Source organism: Malus sylvestris, chromosome 10 (genome assembly GCF_916048215.2).
Source record: "Malus sylvestris chromosome 10, drMalSylv7.2, whole genome shotgun sequence".
Classification (NCBI taxonomy): Eukaryota; Viridiplantae; Streptophyta; class Magnoliopsida; order Rosales; family Rosaceae; genus Malus; species Malus sylvestris.
The window spans coordinates 5252078-5275723 of NC_062269.1; the positions used below are offsets into that span (position 1 = coordinate 5252078).

Consider the following 23646-nt stretch of genomic DNA (forward strand, 5'->3'; position numbering starts at 1 on the left):
ATTTCTTTAAAGAAATGATTTGGTTACAAAGCCATATTACAAAGGTGAGCACTACGCCAACGTCACCACCAAGGGAAAACTGTGACCAAAAGGCATTACGCAGCAAAACCCCACCTGCAACACATGGTGCGCACACCCGAAGCAAGTGGACCTCCAAGTCAGCCACGCAACCTCGTCTGCAAACACCTTCTTTTCCGCTGACTCTTCTCCTTCCTCTTCTCTATTGGTGGAAACATTTGCAGCGCCATCGAAGACGATAAACGGAAGCCCAAGCGGTTGTAGCAACCATGCTGCAGTCATTCATCCTTCCGTCCTCATACTCTCCTGCAACTCTCCCTAAAGCTTGCAGGATAATGAAGTTTGTTGTTGCTGCCCTAATTTTGATGATGGTGAGCTTTTCCTCTGCCGCAGTGAAGACTTCGGGTGAACACGATGAACATAGACGTAACCGACTGCAGGGCGATGGGGTTGAAAAAGCTGCACCACTTTTTGTCCAACACCGAGCTCACCACACGGCAGACGAGAAGAGCACGTCGTAGCAAAGAAACACGACAGTGCAGTTAAGATGCAGGGCAGTAAGCTGGTGCAGTGTCTATGTAAAGGCTACGCAATGCCCTATGTATGTATGCATGTGTGTATGAATGCGTGTGTATATATATATTGGTCTCAACAGGCTGCAAATAAAACCGGTTTGCATGTAGTGCAGTGACTGTGCAAACAGTGATCCGCATACGATGCAGTGACTGTGTAAAAAGCAATCCGCATCCAATGAAGATTGTGATAAGGTGATTGTGCAAGTGAAAAGATGGTCCGCATGCGAGAAGAACGCAATGCAGTGAGGAAGGCCACAAAAAAAACCAACTGTGCTATCGTCAAGCCACTCACGAGTGTGTATTACTATTCGCAAATCAATAATGGAAAAGGAAATGGGTGGTGATGACAAAATGATGCTTCCAGTCACCATCTAAAAAGAAATGGGTGCACTAGTCACCATCTAAAAGGAAGTGGGTGCATAGGGAAGTAATGCATCTTAGTCAGATATGCGTTTTGTTTGCGTTTCAACACAACATACTGAATAAAATAAGGCATGTCCATTAATATCTCCGAGAAATTACACGAAAAAAAAAAAAAAAAAAAAAAAAAAAAAAAAAAAAAAGCCTTCACGAATGTCACTTGTGTGAAGCCTCAGTACTTGGAGCCTTGGTACTCGGTGGAACCCTAAAGGAGGGAGGCACTGAAGATAGCTTATTCGGAGCCTCAATACTTGGTCGAATTCCAGATGACGAAGGCAAAAAGTGCCTCCGGAATACATCCACAAACTTCCGATGGTCACTTTGAATTCGACCTTCGGAGTCCGTCAGCTGATCAAGCTTCCTCTTCATGCTCGTCGAATAACTATTTGCAAGCACATGCAACTCTCTATTCTCACGCTTGAGCTGCCTAATCTCTTGACTAAGAGCCACCACCTCGGCTGTCAATGATTCAACCTGGCGAGTTCGAGCAAGTAAGCGTTGGCCCATGTTGGAAACGGAGTTCGCACACTGGACACTGAGAGCCTGGGACTCTTGAACAGCTAACTCATCGGACCGTCGTGAAAGTATCCTATTATCTTTAGGAGTGATGAGGTTTCTAGCTACAACCGTAGCCGTGGTTGCATCCCTCATCACAGAGTCCTCAACTGTAAGAGGGCCATTAGAAGAAAAAAAAGACGGGCGCCATACATTACCCTGACGCGGTGCACCTGTGTCACTGCTAAGACTCAAATCTAAGCAAATGTTAAAAGGGGAAGCCATTTTCAAAAAATACTAAAAGAAAAAGGTTGGATGAAGCAAAGAGTAGCAGAGATAATTTTTCACGGGCAGGCAATCTTCAAATTGTGCGTGTTGAATACAATTGACACCTCTTAAAAATGAGAGGCAGCACAACCATTCGTTCGTAAATCGAAGAGACACCACTCTCCGAATTTCAAAACCCGGATTTTCCTGCGTAAAGTCCGTCGACACTTTTCAGACACAATCTCAGCTTTCGGCTATCACGTGCAACTTTGTCAGATATCACTGACAAAGTTGAAAACGCGTGAGGTCCATTATGCCAACTACCACACTTCTGCCGACAAGCGTGGGTGACAAGGCCACGCTCACCCTGCCACTTGATGTTGAGAGCTCACCATATAATTCGACCTCCATCCCATAGCAAGACACACATCCAGCCTGACCCCTTTCTTCCTTGCCGAAGACATCTGCAACCAAAACTCAGTTTCTTCCTCCCTGAAAACACACCCAGCCTGACCTTTCTTCCTCGCCGAGGGCATCTGCAACCAAAACTCAGTTTTCTTCCTCCCTAGAAACGCCTCTTCAACCAAGCCACACCAGAGTAAAGGTATCTCATATCATTGGGGTTGAGAGCAAAAGTATCTCATAGCATGCTTTCTCCCTATCCTTTTCTTTGTCCTCCCTCTTCACTGCGAAGACAAGGATAAAGAAAGCAATATTTCGGAACCTCCACTCAAGCTCCTGATGATGCAGGTGAAGATGATGCAGATGAAGATGATGCATCGAAGCATATGGAGACAAGCACGACGAATGCATGTGCTGATCGTCCGCTACTTCTTCAAAAGCAAAAGTATCTCATATCACTGGGGTCGAAAGCAAAGGTATCTCATATCATGCTCTTCCCCCATCTTCTCCTTTGCCCTTGCTCTTGCCTGCTGAACAAGGAGAAAGGATGCAATCAGTCGGAACCTGAAATTAAATGTCCGACCAGGAACTGATTGCCCGGAACCTTTGCCTGGTTACTTACCTAGCGTTGCTCTCGAGTGCTCATCTTCAACTGCTGATATGTCTCGAATCCCCTCAGCAAATGCTTCAGGAGTGTGGATCTGTTAACATCGGCGCTTTGCACTGAAGCTGCCAAGCATGGGTGAGTCGCTGAGAGATTGTGCTCCGAAGAACCATTTAAAGGCAAAAGGTTGCACACCGCTTCAGCTATGCAAAAGAAACAAGCAGAGAAGAATGCAATACAACGAGCTGGAATAAATCATGAAGCATGAAGCCCTTCCCTGCATAACCACACAATCCAGACGGAGGAGTTCAAGTAAAGATCCAAGCTGGACAGCGTTGCTCTAACCAAAAGGCTCGAGAAGCTTTAACAACCCTTCGCTGGCATCGTCACCGAAGAGCAAAGCCTCGATAATCCTTAAAGATCAAGTCACCAACTGGAAGAAGAGCCCATCAATCTTGAAGATCATACTGTTGACCAAACTGCTCAGGGTTCATATGAAAATGCTGCGAACTTCCTTGATCTTTCAAAGCATGCATGTCCTGAAACTGCTCGTGGTCATGTTTAAGTTAGAAATCAAGCCTCAACGACCCTGACTCAAGATCAAGTGTCCACCACCATTGAGTCAAATCCAGTTCAAGATTAAGTCTGTGGAAAGTCCGTTGGAGGAAACCAGAAAACTCCTCCAGCCTAGTTCAAGATCAAAGCTGTGGAAAGTCAACAAGCACAACAAAATACGTGCCGATTCATCCATTATCAAAGCCAAGGATCGTCTACTACGTGAAGCTCCTTGTGGTCCAATTTCATCCAAGATCAAGCCTCAACGGCCCTTGAAGAAATTTCAAACAAAATTCAAGAACAAGCCTTAACGGCACTTGAAGAAACTCCCAGACCAGTTCAAGATCAAGCCTCAACGGCCCTTGGATCGACATCTACATTAAGGGACTTCAAAACGCATCTTCTACACGTGGCAAGCACATGTATACTACGCGCCTTGAAGTGGGGGCATTTGTAGACATTGAAATTTCGTTGAAATAAATGTTAGCCATCACATTAAAATTACATTTGTAAACATTGAAATTTTAGTGAAATAAATGTTGACCATTGCATTAAAACTACAACCTTCACCCAAATTCACCTACAACATACACCCAAATTCACCTACAACAATCCTACCCAAATTCACCTACAACATACACCCAAATTCACCTACAACAATCCATCCAAATTCACCTACAACCTCCACCCAAATTCACCTACCCAAATTCACCTACAACATACACCCAAATTCACCTACAACAATCCATCCAAATTCACCTACAACCTCCACCCAAATTCACCTACCCAAATTCACCTACAACATACACCCAAATTCACCTACAACAATCCATCCAAATTCACCTACAACCTCCACCCAAATTCACCTACCCAAATTCACCTACAACATACACCCAAATTCACCTACAACAATCCATCCAAATTCACCTACAACCTCCACCCAAATTCACCTACAACAATCCACCAATTCACCTACAACATCCACCAAAACAAATGGATGGTGGTGGTTCATTCCCAAAGCCTATAAATAGGCTCCTCCATCAAAGAATCAAAGGAGGATTTTTTACATACACTTTCTCTACTCCCAAATTGGAAGAGAAGTCGCACCACACCAAAGCCTTGAAGCCTCGAAACTTTGAAGCTCTCAAGCAAATCCCGAAGGATCAAGAAAGCCCTCTTTGTTCTTCGTGAAATCCTCCTTCAAGATCAAGCCCCAACGCCCCTTGAAGAACTTCCACCAATTCAAGATCAAGCCCCGACGGCCCTTGAAGAAGGTGTTCATCATTCATCAACTGTTCGTCCAAGATCAAGCCTCGACGGCCCCTGGATCAACAACACTACATCTACACGTTTCAAAGATAGAATCAGAGGATAAATTTGTAGAAGAGATTGTAACCCCTAAATCATTAATACAAATATTATTTTGTACACGTGTTCTTGTCTCACTCATCGCAGGAATTCCCGTGTTTACATGATGCTAGCTTCTTCTTGTGATAAATAATTGTAATTTCACTTAGGATGAACACCACGTCTTAAGGGTTGCATGGTTTTTCAAAGGGTTTTCATAAAGCATAATGAGTCTTTCATGTTCAGATTTGATCCGAATGTCCGGACGGGTTGCATGTTCGATATACATTCTATGTTGGAGGTTCCAAGTAGAATATGAATTAGGAAAATCTAACCTTCAAAGTGGCATGTGTAGATCATAAGTAGTTGGTAAAAGTTTATAGGATTGCTAGGTGATGGTGGAACCCTAGTGTTTTCTTAATTTGATTTCTCCAAAACTGTTTTATTTTCCCTCTAGTTTTAATATTGCAGATTAGTTTACTTTTATTAATTAAATTCGTTTTTAATTTAAATAGCTTATAAAATCAATCATCTCTATTTCTACTTTACAATAATTAATTGGAATTTGGTTTGTTTCGAATTATTTAATAATTCATGTGGAGAACGACCTTGCGAGATCCGTTTATACTACAACAACCTTGTGATTCTTGCAAGTATAATAGGAGTTTTTATTCCGTTTACATGAGTAGTAAAATCCCTATCAAGAGTAATTGAGTATAGACTAAGGCAAGAGACATGGGTCACAGACAATCAATTCGGGTTCATGTCAGGGCGCTCAACCATGGAGACAGTCCATCTCTTATGAAAATTGATGGAAAAATATAAAGGTATGAAAAAGGATTTACACATGGTCTTTATAGATTTGGAAAAAAAAAACGTATGATAGGGTTCCAAGAAAAATTCTTTGGAGGATTTTAGAGAATAAATGAGTATGAGTAGCATATATCTAAGCTATAAAGGATATGTATGATGAAGCAAGGATTGTAGTAAGAACTCATGAAGGACAAACCGAAACCTTTCCCATAACTGTATGGTTACATCAGGGCTCATCTTTAAGTCCTTATCTTTTTATATTGATAATGGATGAGTTAACGGGACATATCCAAAATGATATTCCTTGATGTATGCTTTTCGCAGATGATATAGTGTTGATAATAGAACTCATGATGGAGTAAATGCAAAGCTTAACTTTTGGTGGGAAGTGTTGAAATCTAAAGGTCTTGCCTAAGTAGGCTTTGGTCTTTAATCAAATATGTTGATTATTTTGTAGGTACATTTTCATCAAGACAAAGGAGGCATAAATTTGCTACCACATTCTACCTTTTACATCACCTTTTAAAGATCATCTATGAAACAATTAAACTAGATCTGAAGTTGTTAGTCATCTATTGATTATTCAATAAATAGACAAACCATGTTTCTCACTTAGACATTGAGATTTTGAAAGCGTTAGCCGAACTGTTAAATCAAACGATTTTCTGATTCAGTTGATTCTTTGTAGAATTGATCTTTAAATGTGGTCTAGAAAATAGGCTGATTTGATCATCAAGCAACATTGCAAGATGAAGATGAAAGCCGAAAAGATAGAACGTAAGGGTTTAAATGAGATGGTTGCTAGCATATTGGGCTAGTACTGTATAAGAATGAGAGCCATGTAGCTCTTTAAGATGTCACTTTAATTTTGGAACGAGCTTTTTGCGTGGAAAGATTGATCATAATTCATAAATCAGGCTTAAACAGTTAAACTACCTTAACTATTTCAGGATGAAGACAAACATATATAATCACTCAAAGGCAAATACTCGAATCTTACAATTATTCCCACAAATCATAATTAATACAAAATTCTAAATGGAGATCCATAATAGAAAAGAAAGAAAAAATAAAGTCCAAATATCTAAGACTTGGAGCAAGGAGGCATATGAGCAGGCGGTGGGCGAATGCTGGTTTCTGTGGTATTTCCATTCCTAACTATGAGCACAGTATCCATTCCCCAGCTGGTATGTCTTTCCAAATGGCAATGCATAAACCATACTCCTGCAAAATCATAATCAATTAGTTTCGTGGTCGCTCATAATTAATCACCTTAATACCTCATACATACAACGCACGTTACTTTGGTAGCTATAAAACTAAGAGAATGATAATATCACAATATGTATTACCAACCCAACCATATTATAAAATTTTGAATATTTATTATTAGTATTAGACTATAAAATATGGTCTTTCCCTAGTAGAGAGACCATGCATGTGACGTTGTAACGGGTACACTCAAAATTATATAACTTACCAGGATTATCGGCTTTAAACCTGATGGTTGCCCATCCATTCTTTGGAACTCCAATGGTGTTAACTTCTGGGGGATCAACCAAATTGTAGGTCTTGGGTGATGTTGTACTGTTAAAATTTCCAGAACCAGTTCCAACCAAATAGAAGCTGAAACCATGCAGATGCATTGGATGGTTCTCAGGTGTGATGATGTTGGTTCCTTGGAAGATGATCTCAACTCCTTCACCATATTCGATCATCCTCACCCTCGTCCCAAAGTCCGAATATATTGTGCTGCTAGTCACGTCTCCAGTGTAGTTGTAAGGATTAGGCGGATTGTCCGGGAAATTAGAAATTTAAACTCCATTGTTATTTCCCCTGTACAAACGAAGTAAGGTCAAGTTTTTTCATGGGAATAAATAAGGTTAATTAATCAAAACGTTAATTGATAAATATTGGAGTTATGCTTTGGTGTTTCTCCATTTCTTATGAGACTAGTTACTTCCATCAATCTTTGATCAGAATATAATTAATTTAGACTTCATGGCACATTATAAAGGTACAAAAGCATAACTATCATTCAAATTGCAACTACAAGGGGACCATTGTAATTTTTTGGTGCACTCGGAACGCAGTCATGCGACATTACTATTTCATTCAAATACACTATTTTTAGAGGAACTAACTCAGTCATCGGAGGTCCATTGACCAAACCTCCCCCCTCCTCCCCACTACTCGTGGGCATGGAAGGCTTTGGTCTTTGATCAAAGATGTTGATTGTTTTGTAGGTACATTTTCATCAAGAAGAATGGGGCATAAATTTCTACCACATTCTACCTTTACATCATCCTTTAAAGATCATCTATGAAACAATTAAACTAGATCTGAAGCCATTAGTCATCTATTGGTTATTCAATAAATAGACAGACCATGTTTCTAACTTAGACGCTGAGATTTTGATAGCGTTAGCCGAACAGTTAAATCAAACGATTTTTTGATTCGGTTGATTCTTTGCAAAATTAATCTTTAATATGTGGTCTAAAAAGTAGGCTGATCTGATCATCAAGCAACATTGCAAGATGAAGATTAATTCAAGCCGAAAAGATAGAATGAAAAATGTTTAAATGAGATGGTTGCTAGCATATTGGGCTGGTACTGCATAAGAATGAAAGCCATGTAGCTCTTTAAGATGTCACATTTACTTTTGGAACGAGCTTTTTGCGTGGAAAGATTGATCATAATTCATAAATCAGGCTTATTTCAGGATGAAGACAAACATATATAGTCACTCAAAGGCAAATACTTGAATCTTACAATTCTTAATTAGAAATCCACAGACAACATTCTGGAACTTCCAAACCAAAGAAATATCTAAGAATTGGAACAAGGAGGCATATAAGCAGGCGGAGGGCGGATGCTGGTTTCTGTGGTATTTCCATTCCTAACTATGAGCACAGTATCCATTCCCCAGCTGGTATGTCTTTCCAAATGACAATGCATAAACCATACTCCTGCAAAATCATAATCAATTCAACATGTAACGCACGTTACTTTGGTAGCTATAAAACTAAGAGAGTGATACTATCACAATATGTATTACCAACCCAACCATATTATAAAATTTTGAGTATTTAGTATTGTGCTATAAAATATGGTCGTTCCCCAGTAGAGAGACCATGCATGTGACGTTGTAACGGTTACACTCAAAATGATAGAACTTACCAGGATTATCGGCTTTAAACCTGATGGTTGCCCATCCATTCTTTGGAACTCCAATGGTGTTTACTTCTGGGGGATCAACCAAATTGTAGGTCTTGGGTGATGTTGTATTGTCAAAATTTCCGTAACCAGTCCCGACCAAATAGAAGCTGAAACCATGGAGATGCATTGGATGGTTCTCAGCTGCGATGATGTTGGTTCCTTGGAAGATGATCTCAACTCCTTCACCATATTCAATCATCCTCACCCTCGTCCCAAAGTCCGAATATATTGTGCTGCTAGTCACGTTTCCAGTGTAGTTGTAAGGATTAGGCGGATTGTCCGGGAAATTGGAACTGTAAACTCCATTGTTATTTCCCCTGTACAAACGAAGTAAGGTCAAGTTTTTTTCTTGGGAATAAATAAGGTTAATTGATAAATATTGGAGTTATACTTTGGTGTTTCACCATTTCTAATGAGACCAGTTACTTCCATCAATCTTTGATCAAAATATAATTAATTTAGACTCCATGGCACACTATAAAATTACAAAAGTATAAACTATCATTCAAATTGCAAATACAAGGGGATCATTGTAGTTTTTTGGTATACTTGGAACGTAGTCATGTGACGTTACATTTCATTCAAATTATAACACATAAATATGTTTTCTATTAATATACCCTAAAATTGAAAAATATGAACCATGTCTACCATTATTTTAACACTTCGAATGATACACAATGTGATTTGTACCAACAAAATGAGAAATGGGGGAGAAAGAGAAAGAGATGATGCAACGGAACCATGGCAATTAGGATTTCAAGATGCAGCCCATACTAGCAATAAAAATAGTAGAATTAGCAACTATCATAATTGAAATGGCAAAAGTAACCATCATAATAGAAATATTAAAATCACCAATAATTGTTTTATTGAAGAAAAATATTGTACGTACCGATAGTATGCTTGCAGTACATCAACAGATGGAATCACGAAACTGATATTGTTTAAGCTTGCAGAGAGTGCATTATTATCCGGGCCTTCACATGAAGAATTAGCACAAATTCTTTCATTGATTGCAATAGCTATAAAGATCCTGGAATGAAATTCAAGTGGGACATCAATAGGGTGCTCTTCGCTTGCCAAGGCCCTGACTTGCTTAGTGAAGTTATCAGCAGCAGTTATATTGGCTTCAGCCGGAAGAGTTGGAAGGGGAGTGATTGATGGGGTGCTGTAGTTGCCGTTATATTGAACAATTGCACTGGTGGTGCCGTTGTGATGTGCAACATTAGTTCCATCCATAAAAGAATGAGAAGCCATGTAATACTGGCTGGGAGGTTGGTTTGCGGTGACTAAAATGTCCATGGTTTGGCCTGGAGTTATCATGATGTAAGTGGTGGTTATAGGTTTTATGTATGAAGCATCTTGTGCTACGACTGTGAGGGTGTGGTTCGCGATGGCGAAGAACTGTTCTTCGTTCATCACGGCGTTGATTACCCGGAGAAGATAGGTCTTACCGTAATCAACCATCCATCGGTATGTTGTCTCTGCATGCAACACAAAATCCATTAATTAATGCTTGTTTTACACAAATCACTACAAACCCTAACAGATGATTCTTGTGAAACTTTCGGTTGGTTGCAGAAACAATTTCTGTTTAGAAGGAATCAAAACACATAATACTATATCAGCTGTTTGTACGTATTTGGAGTTTAGAGACTATTTATGAGATGACTTATTCTTACATTTGAATAATTAACTTGGCGTAGAGAGTTTATGGCTTAAATTTACTTGCACAGACCAAAAAAAGCTAAACTTACTTTTCATGCAATGCATATATATATATATAGAGGAAGCATTTAAAGGAAGGGATCTCCATCTTTTTAATAAAAATAGAAAAAGCTAAACTTACTTTTCATGCAATGCATATATATATATATATAGAGGAAGCATTTAAAGGAATGGATCTCCATATTTTTAATAAAAATAGGATTAGCTTTTGGGCCCACACTGCATTGAACTTTAAATATCCAAACCGTCTATTTTTCAACGTGCAACTCATAGATCATTCTTGCAAAATATTAGTCAAATGGAAATATTTAAGGTTTTTAATTGAGTTCAAAGAAATTGACGAATACTTTGTTTCCTAATAAACATTGAAATTTTATCGTGATAATTAAATAGGCAACGATTTTAGATTAAATTGAATTTTTACAAGAATGATTTATGAATCAAGATTTACAAAATACATGATTCGGATCGTTGAAGTTTGATGTGAAGTGGACCCCATAACTAATTCCTTTTTTTTTTTTTTTTAATTTGAAGATCCCTATCCTTAAAGTGCTTACACACACACACACACACACACATATACATATACATATACATATACATATATATATATATATATATGTACGAAATAAAAAAAAATGTTCCTTAAAGTGCTTACACACACATAGACACACACACACACACATATACATATATATATGTACGAAATAAAAAAAAATGTTCCTTAAAGTGCTTACACACACATAGACACACACACACACACACATATACATATACATATACATATATATATATATATATATATGTACGAAATAAAAAAAAAATGTCTCTTAAGTTTTTAAGAAATTTGATATTCTTTTTTATAATATGGTTTTATTGACCAAGCAAAGATGTTAAATACAGCTCGAACAACTCAGTAATACCTAAGAAATCATTGTAGTTGACAACCCTTCAACGTAAACAAGGAAAACGAATATGAATAGTAGTTTCGTAATAGAAAAAAAGTTTGAATAGTGATTTTCCATCGTTTTCTTCCAACTCAGTTTTGCTAACTATACTACAAGTCGAGACACTTGGTATCATAGTCTAGTAGTGTTTCTCTTCACTTGTAAGTGAGAGATGTTAGACTCGATTCTCGTCAAAAGCAAATTTGAACTACATTATTACTAGTCCATTATGAGGCTAAACCCACCTCATTCTTCTTAATGTAGATAATATCATTTGTTCAAAAAAAAAAAAACAAACAAACAAACACTAAACTAAATTGCAAGTCAGAAAAGCCAAAACCCATCCCTTTCTTTGTATGTTATTCTATTACATAGACACCTTTTAGTCTTTGACAAAAATGAAAATATACCCTCTAGTCTCCATCGTTCACGCTGATCGTTGTATATTATTGAACTAGATTAGGTTAATTGGATCTTTAATTAGTCTTACCATTGGAACAACTATACAAATCTCCGGGTTGTCCGTTAATTGTGAAGGCATCTGAAACATTTGGATCGCCACCTTTTGCGAGAGCCTCTTCTATTATTTCCATCACATCTCCCTTAAACCATGATCCTGCCAAGTTAAATACTTAGTTTTAACGTATATACATGTACAATTTAATATTTATAATTTACGTACTCTACAATAAATCCAATGGTACAATTGTACGATGTAATTCTTTTGCACCACAAGGCCACAATAGTTGTTTATCTTTTGCAAAATAGGAAGTTGGTTTTTTATAATTAGATTATTATTTAAATGTTTATTAATGTGTTTATTTTCTATTGATGACATATTATTTGGTTTACAAATTTAAATTAAAAAAATTTATCTACCTAACATTACCCTTTACGCAATATGCAAACTTGCAAAAAGGGAAAGGGCATGCGTTCCAGAGTTTCAAAATACAACAGTTTTTGTCTTTTAAATTCTCAGTCCACATCACGAATAATAAGTTTACGCTAATATTGAAATACTGACAATTTAGATTCTTTATATGACACCACAAAAACACTAATAAGAGACTTTTCTAGTTTTTGTTTTACATATATTATGAAGATATTTTTCGTATATCCCGAAGATAGACAAATAATATGCTATTCTGCTTATAATATATTTTAAAGTTATTAGAATGATCCGGAAGATATTTTTTGGATATCTTTCGTATATCCGGAAGAAAGACTACAATTAACGACTTTTGGATGTTTTCTAGCAAAAAAAAAAAAAAAAAAAAATTAGAATGATGCCTTTACAACGATGAATATAAAAAAAAGGTGTGATATCCATAAACTTTTTTTTTACTTCTTACATATCTTTTTAATTTTCGATCGTCGGATCAAATGAATTAAAGAAGATTAACGGATAGAAATTAACAAATGATGTGTGAAAAGTAAAAAGAAGTGTGTGGATAGCACATTCCTATAAAGAAAAACAATGAGTCTCTCTTTTGGAAGAGATTTTTCAGTGTGACCAGTACACGAGATGATATATCACGTGTCGCTATATAAATTGTGGGATATGTGTGCTAAAAAGTTAATAACATAAAATATGAAATTTTTTACCACCTCTATTAAAACACGTGTTATACTACTTGTGTTCTTATCACAATTAAATGTTTTCCTCTTTTAAAAGGATCTATGGAATAAACAGTGCGCGTGTTACATCTAAATCCCCATTACGTCATTCTTCGAATCATGTGATATTCTATAACAAAAATGATGGGACCTGGTAGCTCTGGTGACTACTTATCCACCAAACCATAAAGTACATGCCAAAAGTAACGATGAGGTTGGAAAATAAATAAAATCTTTTCATTTAACATTCATTAAGTTATTTAGGCATATAAAACTAATCACTTCCATAATTTGAGATGTTCTCGAGTATTGTATTTCAGATTCACTTATATTAAAAATAAGATATGGTAAGGTATATGTATTTATGTATTACATTCATTATTTAATGGTCATTTATGCAACTAAAAATGAAAAACATCATATTTGACCGTTAGATGGTGCATATATTAAGTAATTGCTTGTATTGTTAAATATGATATCCATGATTTTATGTGCCTAATAGTAATATGGTTATAACTAAATAGTTAAAGAATTAATAGATATGAAACTAATGAAAGTACCTAGAATAACTGTTTCTTGTGCATCTGGTGTTGGAAATGGATAAGTGGTGCCGGCAGCCGGTAGAATAACAATTGCACCATGGACGGTGGCGCGTGTCCAGTCACTATGAGCATGCCACCATAATGTTCCTTCTTCATTGGAGAATATAACTTCGTACGTAAAGTTTGTTCCTGGTTGAATAGGGCACTGAGTGATGTTTTCAGGTCCATCGGACCATGGATTTCTTGGGTTCTTCACTCCATGCCTATACAAATTAAACAACAAATTGAGCAGTGAATTATGTGTTTACTTATAAAACAAAAACAAACCAAGCTAAAAGCCATAAGCATATACAATTTCCTTTACGGGGATGCACAACAATACACACATGCACTAAAGCTATTGATGGGAATTCACCTAACGTATACAAAAGTCAGAAGACGCAAATTTAAGGTGTTCCTTCACATCCATTGCTTCAGTCTTTTTATTTTCTATGGAACAATATGTTTACATTAACTGGTGGAGAAATAAAATACCATCCAACTTGCTATTTACGAGATCTGAACATAAAATTTATCACTTACAAATTAAGAGAAATATCATTGTGCAACCGTACTAATTAGTTGTTCAGGCTCTCAATTTTTCAAAAACTCCTCTCTCTCTGTCTCTCTCTGTCTCTCTCTGTGTTTGAAAAGGAATGCTACTCAGTATTCATTAGCCTCAATCGATCTAACTTAAAAACGCTCTTAGCTAGCTATAGCTGTCAATAATTACTATGATTTTTCCACCGAGCTTATTATTCATCATTCTTTTTCTTTTTTGGTAAGTATATTCCAAGCTAAGCTTTCTATCTTTCAATTACAATGACTCTTGGTCAATGTCAAAAAAACAAGCACGCACTCACACATAGAGCTCGCCATGGGCTACGATTAGGGGAGGCTGCGAGCGAAGATTACCAGTGAACAGTGAGACCGTAATATCCTTGGTTGTGAACATTGACAAAAGCGGTGTCTCCTCTGTTAACAGTGATGGTTGGTCCCGGAAGAGTTCCATTCACAGTTAAAATGCTCTTTGTGCTACAAAGCCTTGTAAAATTTGTTTCTTGCAGCTGCGAAATATTAGCAACAAGCCAATAACACATTCACGATGAGTGAAATACCCAGAAAAGATCCGATGTTATATATTCATCACAAGAGTTGAAACCAAAAATAAAAAACGTTCCCAAATTATTTGCAGTAAGGGTGAGACAATAGGGCAAATGATATTCGAACTCAGCCTCTACTATAATGAAATGTATGACCTCTCAATATAAAGACAAGTTGGCATGCAGTATATGTAGCAAGCACTTACAACGAAATCATAATAATGGATAGCGCCATTAGCCTTGCTCAGGAACATAAACCCTACAAGAGCTAAGACCAGGAAACCCATGTTGTTATAGTCCCCCATTTTCAGATGTTTGTCTGAAAACTAACTTCCCACCCTGTGTCCTTCAGGTCGCCCTTGAGATGTTGTGCTAGTTGGATCTCCGCTCGACTGCAATTTATAGAATAAGACTCCGTAGCAATTAGTTGCTTCTTTGATTAGTAGACACGACTCCCTCCCACTTTTTTATTTTTCCACTTGATTGAACATTTCACATTACGCACCTAACAAACAAACAAACGAAAAAAGAAAAAAAAACCACAAACACACGAAGTATAAAACGAACTAAAGGAAAACATAGGTGCTAAATCAATGCAATTATGTTTTGTTGGTACTTCGTATAGGCACTAATACTTGAATTCCGCACAAAATAGGTCATGTATAAGTATAATTCTCTCCCCTCCTATTCATATCTTCTTCTTTCTCCTCCTCTCACTTTGTGCTTTTTGTCTTGTTTTCTTTATAAAAAGATCGATATAAGATGTTAATATGACTCAATCGTAACATTTCAAGTAGGAGGGACGAGAATGAGAGATTAAGATGAGAGAGAGTCCTCCTCCATTTTCCATATCAACCTAAAAGTGATATGACACACAAACAAGACTAACAATAGTCCAGTAAATGCCAAATCAAATAACTAGGATAGTGACAGGTAAATACGTTACCCCTGGTGTTGCACGAAGTTAATGATCTAAGAACATCTTTTTTCCTTTTTTTTTTTCTCGGTTCCATTCCTTAGTACTTGCCTTTTGTAGCGCGCTTTGTTCTTTTACATCTTATTATTTACTAATAATTTTTATTCCTTTTTATTTTTTAAATATTTCTTATTTAAAAAAATTTAAGAAATAAATGAAAAAACTAGCCTCTCCGTGGGTGGTTTTGTTTTGTTAGTTTAGATTTAAAAAAAAAAATCAAATTGTTTTATTTTAAAATCCTAGTTATAGAAGAGTATTTTGGAATCATGAATAATTCAACTTTTGTCTTCTGGCTTTCTATACATATGGACAATATTGTTTCAATCCTTGTAATATAATTTGTATACTTTTTTCAAGTGTTGCTATAATATGGATTTAACACAATTTATGTATGAAGGTGTTGTTGAGAGCAGAAGTCACACGTTGGAGAAATAATGGACATTGTATGTACTTATAAGTTTTTTGGTTACTCTCTATATTGCCAATGGATTGTGGTGAAACTCCAACTTTCATGTTGTTCTATTTGTGAAACCAAATCGTCACACATGCTTCACATCACTAAATTTGTGTTGTTCATGTGTTAGGCTTAAAAATCGTCACATGTTTGAGGGTGTAGAATATATATGTATCCTACATTGAGGGAAAAAAAACATAGCATGTACTTATAAATAATTGAACTACTCCCCATATTGTCAATTGATTTTATGATGAAATCCTAACTTATGTGCATATTTGAGATTAATTTGAACAAGTTTGAATAGCGACCTGCTAATCCGTGGCTTGGACTGCAAGGTAGCATGCATACATTCTTTTACCATGAAATCACGTGCTTCTTGATGAAGATCAATTTTGGCAGTTAACCTACTCCTGGCTTGATTCCAGTCCAAAAATGCATTCTCTCACACTTATTACCTGCTCCATTAGCGTAATACATTAAACATTATAATTACATATCACGGTGTAGCGAAGCCAATTTCTTTAATGAGGTGTGTGTGTGTGTGTAAAATATGTGTGTTTGTACGTGTGTGTAATGCATTATATTAACACAACCAAGTCTTACAATAATCAGGGATATTACTAAAATAATGTCAATTTAAAACACAAAACTAGACGACTTTGTTTACGGCAGAAAATAATATATACCAGGTGACCGACAGTGTGGAATAACAGCCATTTGACCGGTTGTTATGGTTACTGCATTTAACCTAAAACAACTTTAGTACCATTCAAGTCAAAAATACCATATTGTATTGTTGGCACTCGTCGGTGAAAGCATTTCCTCTTTGGCGCCAAATATTTATCCGACGAATTTTTTTATTGCCTACGAACTATATTCGTCGTGTAAGAACTTTTAGTCAATATGACTTATTTTGCCCTACCATTGGCAATGTTTGTCGTGTAATTAAGTGAAGGTTACCCGATGAAATTTCGCCCATTGCCTAAAACTTCGTAGGGCAACCTCAAATTTCTGGTAATGATATTTATTTATTTATTTATTTATTTTTAATTTTAAGTTCAATACAACATCGTGCCAATTATCAAATGTAAGTGACACAAAAAGTATACATGTAGAGAAAAACCAAAACGATAAGTCAAGATTTTTTTGGCCTTCGCTTGTTTTATATTTTAATCCATATGGTGTATAAATTTTTTTCTAATATTATTCAAATATATACACTTTATTAAGATTGAACAAACTAAAGTTCTATATTAAGATTGAACAAACTAAGGTTCTATATACCATAAGATTGGATGAATCAGTTTTATATATGCCTTATTACCTATATTGAGTACAAATATGGAAATAAAATAGAATTTGATACACGCGCGCATACCGCGCCGTAATTAGAAAAGTTTTTTTTGTACACGGTCATCTAGTTAATACAAATGTAGTAAATTCATAGTGGCCTTCATGAATTGAATCAAATGGACCTTTTTAACTAAACACTAGAGTCCTGTATGATGATCAAAACTGTTCATTTTGTGGTCATCCCTAAGGCTATATTTGGATGAAATATTTTCAAGATTTAAAGGTTTGATGTCAAGTTATGAAGTAGTGGATCATAAAATGTTATAGAGAGGAGATTAGAAAAACCGTCATGACTCATGAGCGCGTTACAAAAGCATGTAAGAGAAATTTGTAGATGACACCTCACAATTAGGGATTACAAAATCCCTCTTATATGCGTATGTAATGCTCATGAAAGGTTTTTCTAATCCCTTCTATGTTGCATTTTCTGGTCCATTCCTTAATAATTTGGCATCAATCCCTTCCCTCATTCAAACATTACTATAGGATTCGTAAAGAACAAACTATATTGAGAATCATTTAGTTATTTGGTTAGCAATGCACACTATTTGGATCATCTATTTATTAGTTAATTGTACAAAATGATTACCTATTGAGTGAAACTCACATTGTGAAAAGAATGAATCTTATATTTGTTTGTGTTTTTTAGTAATTAGGCTACCCTTCAATATTATCAATTACGTTTATGATATAACCCCGACTTTTTTTATAATATCAAAGCAGATTGGTCCATGTGTAAATTCCAACAGTAACACGTGTTCTACAACACCTAATTTGTGTTGTCCACATATTAGAGTTGAATATTCGTCACACGTGAATGGGCATGTTGAGAATATGAATCTCATGTCGAAAAAGGAAGAGACCTAGCATGTGCGTATAAAAAGTTATGTTATTTCCCATCCAGTCAACCAGTTTAAGATGAATCGTCAACTTTCTTCAAATAATAGCGAGTCATAAGATTTTATGGTATTGTCTAAAAGATAGCAACTGGTACCCTTTATTTAAAAAGGGTACGTAATACCCTTTATTTTAATAAAATTATTAAGGGGCCTCATGCAATTACCCATTATCACTATTCACTTTTTAGGCTCCATACCTTCACGTTGGATATTGTCACAACCAACGACGGAGCAAGAGATTTTTTTGAATGAGAGAACCTAAAAAACAAAATAATGTTAAAAAGTGCATATGCGCAGTACTTATATGTTAATCTATAATGTTTTGCGTGCAATACTTCAGAATTTTCGGCCATTTGCATAATGTTTTAAGAACAGTCCAATGTTACTAAATATCTCTTTCCTTTTATGTAACCATGTTATAGTTCAATTAGACAGAGAATTCATCACAATCCATATGGCTATTTTTTATTTATTTATTTGAGTTTCATCTTGATAGCTACCAGTTAACGTATAGCTTAACACAGAGATGCATTAAACAAAGAATTATCAAGAGAAATGAAATGATATAGACACCTCTTTTATCCTTCTAGGCACACCTTTGTTTATTTTTGTTCATTGATATTCGTTTCATTTATTCAATCTAGTGGCTGGATATATAGGGAGAGAAGATAGGTGTGTGAAAATCGTTTTCCTTTTAAAAAAAAGGCCTAATCGGTTAAATGATCCTCATGGTGATCAGGTAATTGGAAGATGGTCCACGTGAAAAAAAATTAGGATTTAAACCCTCATGGTGTTAGCCCGTTAGCAAATTTAGTCTAAAAGTGATTCTTGTTAAATGTCCGTTAAATACAGGGGTAAAAATGTACACCTTCTTCCTTGTCTCGCTGCTCTCTCTCTGCAATTTGTATTTTCTTGACTGAGGTCATCATTGGCAGCGGCCAGAACTTGAGGTTCTTCGGACGATTGTAAGCACGTGAGATTCTTCGGAATTTGACAGCAGCCGTTGATCTTCTCTGACTTCCGTCACTAAACGAGATTGAGGGGCTGAAGAGTGGCCAAGAACGAATGCTTGCCGCTTGCTGTATTAGTAGAGTTCCGATTTGGATTGGGCCCGAGTTTTGAAATTGGATAAAAAGTTTTATTAGCTTGGAATTTTGAATTCTTACTGATGATATTCAACAATGTCCGGTCTAGGCTAAAAAGTTTATAACCTCTAGTGAAAAGCAGCTGCCTTGATTATGCTTTGAATTTCAAATACTAGATGTCTGAAAAGATGCTACCTTGATTATGCTTTAAATTTCAAGTACTAGATGTCACCTCCGGCTAATGCACATTGCGTATGTATGACACCAGATTTGAATTTCTAATTGCATACATATATCAAGTTTATAAACCATCATTTTCATTCTTCACTCTTGAAGATTTCTTTTTCAAGTCTGGAATTAGAACCTGATATATGTATGCATCCATAGTTTCTAAAACTGTATTTCTCCGGCTAGGGGATTTGGTCTCTTCTCTTATTCCTCTATCTGCTTGATTGCTAGGGTAAAAAAATAGAAAAGGTTGGCTGCATCAAGGATGGGAATTGGCCGGTTAGAAAACCCACGAAATGGTTGGAGATAGACAGATAGGAAAGAAGATGAATATACCAATTACAGAGATTAAAAGAGAGTGAATAAAAAGAAAGAGTCCGGTAAAATACATTTTTATCCCTACATTTAACAGAAAAATCACTTTTGAACTAAATTTGCTAACAGACTAACAATATGAGGGTTTAAATCCTAATTTTTTTTTACCATGAGACTTATCTTCCGATTACCTTATCACCACAACGACCATTTATCCGATTAAGCCTTAAAAAAAAAACAATCAACATTGATAAATCAAAACCATGTTAAAGTCCAATAAATAGTATGCAGAAGCAAGAAGAAGAAAACCAACCAATAAAGCAAGTAAATAAAAATAATACTTTAAATTAATTAGAATGAAAAACTCAAATTAGAATAAAATCAGGTAGGTAGATTATGCTTAATTTCTATTGCATATGGCATAATGGGTGGGTACCGTTGGCAAAATGTTTTCATTAGAATGGGTTATTAGGTGGGCTTTTAAATTAATTAGAATGAAAAACTCAAATTAGAATAAAATCAGGTTGATTATGCTTAATTTCTATTGCATATGGCATAATGGTTGGGGTACTGTTGGCAAAATGTTTTCATTAGAATGGGTTATTAGGCGGGCTTTTAGTTGGTTGAAATTTTTTATTTTTTATTTTTTTACCATACCATGTGAGTGTAGGCATCCACCACCAATGAGCTTATGGTGGTTCCGTCTCTAATGATAACATGACTTGACATTTAACTTTTGAATTACAAGAAATGTAATGTTAGACTATATCTGTTACGTGATGTTATCAAATATTACATGTAATGGTAAGGTCATATTACACTGTCTGTTATGTGTTGACTAATTACATTACACAATCATCCTTCAAATTAATACAAGTACATTTTTTCTCAAGTGGACTGATCCCAAATCCTTATAATTTCCAAACCACTTCACAAAATGGTAAATGAAATAAAACAAAATTATTTACACGAGGATGTATCTAGCCATTCCCTTGAAAAATTGGGACATGAAAAAGATTGCATGAAATATCCGTGCTCTTAAGGGTGCGTTTGGTACGTGGGACGGGACGGGACGGAACGGGACGAGACGTTCAATCCCGCGTTTGGTGCGCCAAAAATGGGTGGAACGGACTGTTCCACGGGACAGATTTTGAGTGTTTTTGCGTTCCACCTCCCCCTGGAACGGGTTTGTTCCACGTTTGTGGAACGCAATGTTTTACCATTTTAAGACAAATATACCCCATGTCTTTTTCAAAAATTACACCTTCGTCCCGTCCCGTCCCGTCCCGTCCCGTTCCGTTCCGTTCCGTTCCGTCTGCGTACCAAACGCACCCTTAAGGCTGCAGCAGCCACACGCTTGGCCCATTTTCTGGTACTATTGCAATATTTTGTGTGTGCCAATGGAGCGCACGCATTAGTTAATGTTCCTTAGACTCTTAATCAGTAAGCTTTTGAGGTTGACGCTGCTGGTGGTGGGGGGTCCGTGACTCATCTTTTGACACTTGCTTTTCCTAAATTTGATTTGTTTTTCTCCGAGCCGCCTTGACAAATCTGCCCAGAACTGAACTATTTAGGGATTTTGTTATGCTATCACATAGAAGCTTGTGGACCACTGAGGTTTGACAAACGTGCGCAGATTTGCTTACTTGCTTAGTTGAAGCCAGAGCTTTGTAATCCAAATAAATTAATTGCCTTAGTAACAGATTTTGATTCTGATGTGAGAGTGAGATGCAGAAAGACAGGTGGAATCAACAACAGATTTTGATTCTGATGTGAGAGTGAGATGCAGAAAGACAGGTGGAATCAACTATAAATGGGACAGATCAAACCCATTGATTAGTTATTATCACACTATTTTATTCTTTTATGTCGACAGAATTTGGTATGTATTCACTCTACTACCAATACGAAACTTTATCTCAAACATGTCTCGTGGCAATGTAAAGTGACATTTCATTGAGTATATTATTCTCTAAAGGAAATCTATTTTAATGTAAAAATCAGAAACTAGTTGTGGAGTCTACTTTTGTATTGAATTTTAAACGGTCTAATTTTTTAAATCCGCTTTCATAAATCATCTTTGAAGAAAAATAAATTTCAATCGGAAACAACTTGCTAATTAGATTGTCATGATGAAATTAATTTTAGGAAAACTTAGTATCCGATCCCTAGTTATTAATGTTCATCGACTAAAATCTTATTAATTTTCAGATTTTGATCAAAGTTCCTATAATTAATGCAATAATAAATTTACATGTCAGTTACATAATTTTTAAAATATAAATTAATAACTGATTTAGAATTTTAATCTCACACATTTATTGAACTCCTAACTAATTTTCAATTCAAAACATTTCCAAAAAAATAAAAATAAAAAATTAGAACAAGTTTGTATCCCTTAATTTTTTATAAAAAGGTTTCCAATTTTTTAATCTTATATGTACCCTTAATATGTACAAATTCTTAAATATATTAATTTGTTGTATGTAAAGTGTACCATTTTTTTATATAAAATCTATTCAATTTTTTTCTAATCTATTTTAAACTTATATAGGTACATTCTTTTTCTTGATTTGAGTATGTATTCATGTCAAGTTTAATCAAATAAATTTATTAAAAGCCCAATACCTTTTTTTTTTTTTTTTGTGGTTTTGAAGAATGTACCATATTTTGGTACAATAATTTTTTTTGTTAATTTTGATGAATGTACCCATGTTTACATACACACACACACAATATATTGGAGAGTATAATTTATATGTTAATAATTTTAAAGGAAAACTAATAAAAAAAGTTTGAAAACTTTGAGTTTTAACGATAAGGACAAAATAAAGGGTAAAGTGAATAGTACAAGGTTTGACTTTTTAGTGTAAAAATGTGGTTTTTCGTTAAAGTGAACAGTACCGCGGGTTTTTCGTTAAAACTCCCTAATTTTAATCCACAAATTATGGGTTTTTTATTTAAAATCTCATTAATACAAACAACTATAAATTTCAATTTTTAATTCTAAAAATATAGTAACCTACATAGAAATACATTATCACATTAATTTCAAGAACTTCGATAAAAAATTACAAACCAACAAGGTTTCAATAAAAGAATATCGATAATTAGGGATCGCACTCAAAGTGTCCCTTAATTTTAATATTTCTTAAAACACAATGTTCAACAATTTCTTTGAGCTCAAGTAGATGCCTTAAACATTTTTATTTGATTAATATTTTAAAATGATGATCTATGAAATACAACTTGAAAAATAGACATTTTGGATCATTAAAATTTGATATCAACCCACAACTCAACCGATCCCGATTTCTAATAAAATTTTGAATCTCTGCTCATTGTTACGCAGTTACCACATCCAGGGGCGGATCTATTAAGGGACTTGGGTGGTCTAGGGACCACCCGAAAACCTGAATAAATAGCTGTGAGGACCTCCGAGGACCACCCAAGTCTGGGTATATGGTGGAGGAGGAGCAGTTGCCGCTGCACTGTTCAGCCATCCTGCAAACCAAAAGACGAAGACGAACGAAACGGTGTGTTTTGGCTAAGTGATAAGAACAAGAAGGCTACTTTTTCTTTAAATGAAACGGTGTGTTGTGGCATTGTCGTTTAAATAAAAAGGTGTGCTTTGGTTTG

General features: G+C 35.7%; 1 protein-coding gene and 1 long non-coding RNA gene across 3 annotated transcripts; both read right to left on the minus strand.

Annotated features, from left to right (window-relative positions):
- Positions 1-3802: 3802 nt before the first annotated feature.
- LOC126585921 (uncharacterized) lies at positions 3803-4392 on the minus strand. Its single transcript, XR_007610695.1, has 2 exons — positions 3965-4392; positions 3803-3916 (listed from the first exon to the last, which is right to left on the minus strand). It is a non-coding gene; the product is annotated as an uncharacterized LOC126585921 (long non-coding RNA).
- A 2048-nt stretch (positions 4393-6440) lies between these two features.
- LOC126585918 (putative laccase-9) lies at positions 6441-15078 on the minus strand. 2 transcript variants are annotated; one of them, XM_050250499.1, is made up of 7 exons: positions 14901-15078; positions 14507-14658; positions 13571-13815; positions 11884-12009; positions 9611-10202; positions 8677-9032; positions 6441-6720 (listed from the first exon to the last, which is right to left on the minus strand). In XM_050250499.1, exons 1-7 carry the CDS (start codon positions 14997-14999, stop codon positions 6581-6583), a joined length of 1710 nt encoding a protein of 569 aa, XP_050106456.1. In that variant the 5' UTR covers positions 15000-15078; the 3' UTR covers positions 6441-6580. The 2 variants fall into 2 exon arrangements, with proteins under 2 accessions (XP_050106456.1, XP_050106455.1); XM_050250498.1 differs by lacking the exon at positions 6441-6720 and adding an exon at positions 8121-8465 and having other exon boundaries at positions 14901-15077.
- Positions 15079-23646: the final 8568 nt, after the last annotated feature.

Bases quoted from the DNA above. Each gene is read 5' to 3' on its own strand.
- LOC126585918 (XM_050250499.1), bottom strand. From the start codon at position 14,999: ATGGGGGACTATAACAACATGGGTTTCCTGGTCTTAGCTCTTGTAGGG. The intron at 13,816-14,506 runs GTAATCTTCGCT...TAATTTGTATAG, and splicing joins TACGGTCTCACTGTTCACTG to GCATGGAGTGAAGAACCCAA. The intron at 6,721-8,676 runs GTAAGTTCTATC...ATGATTTTGCAG, and splicing joins GTTTAAAGCCGATAATCCTG to GAGTATGGTTTATGCATTGC.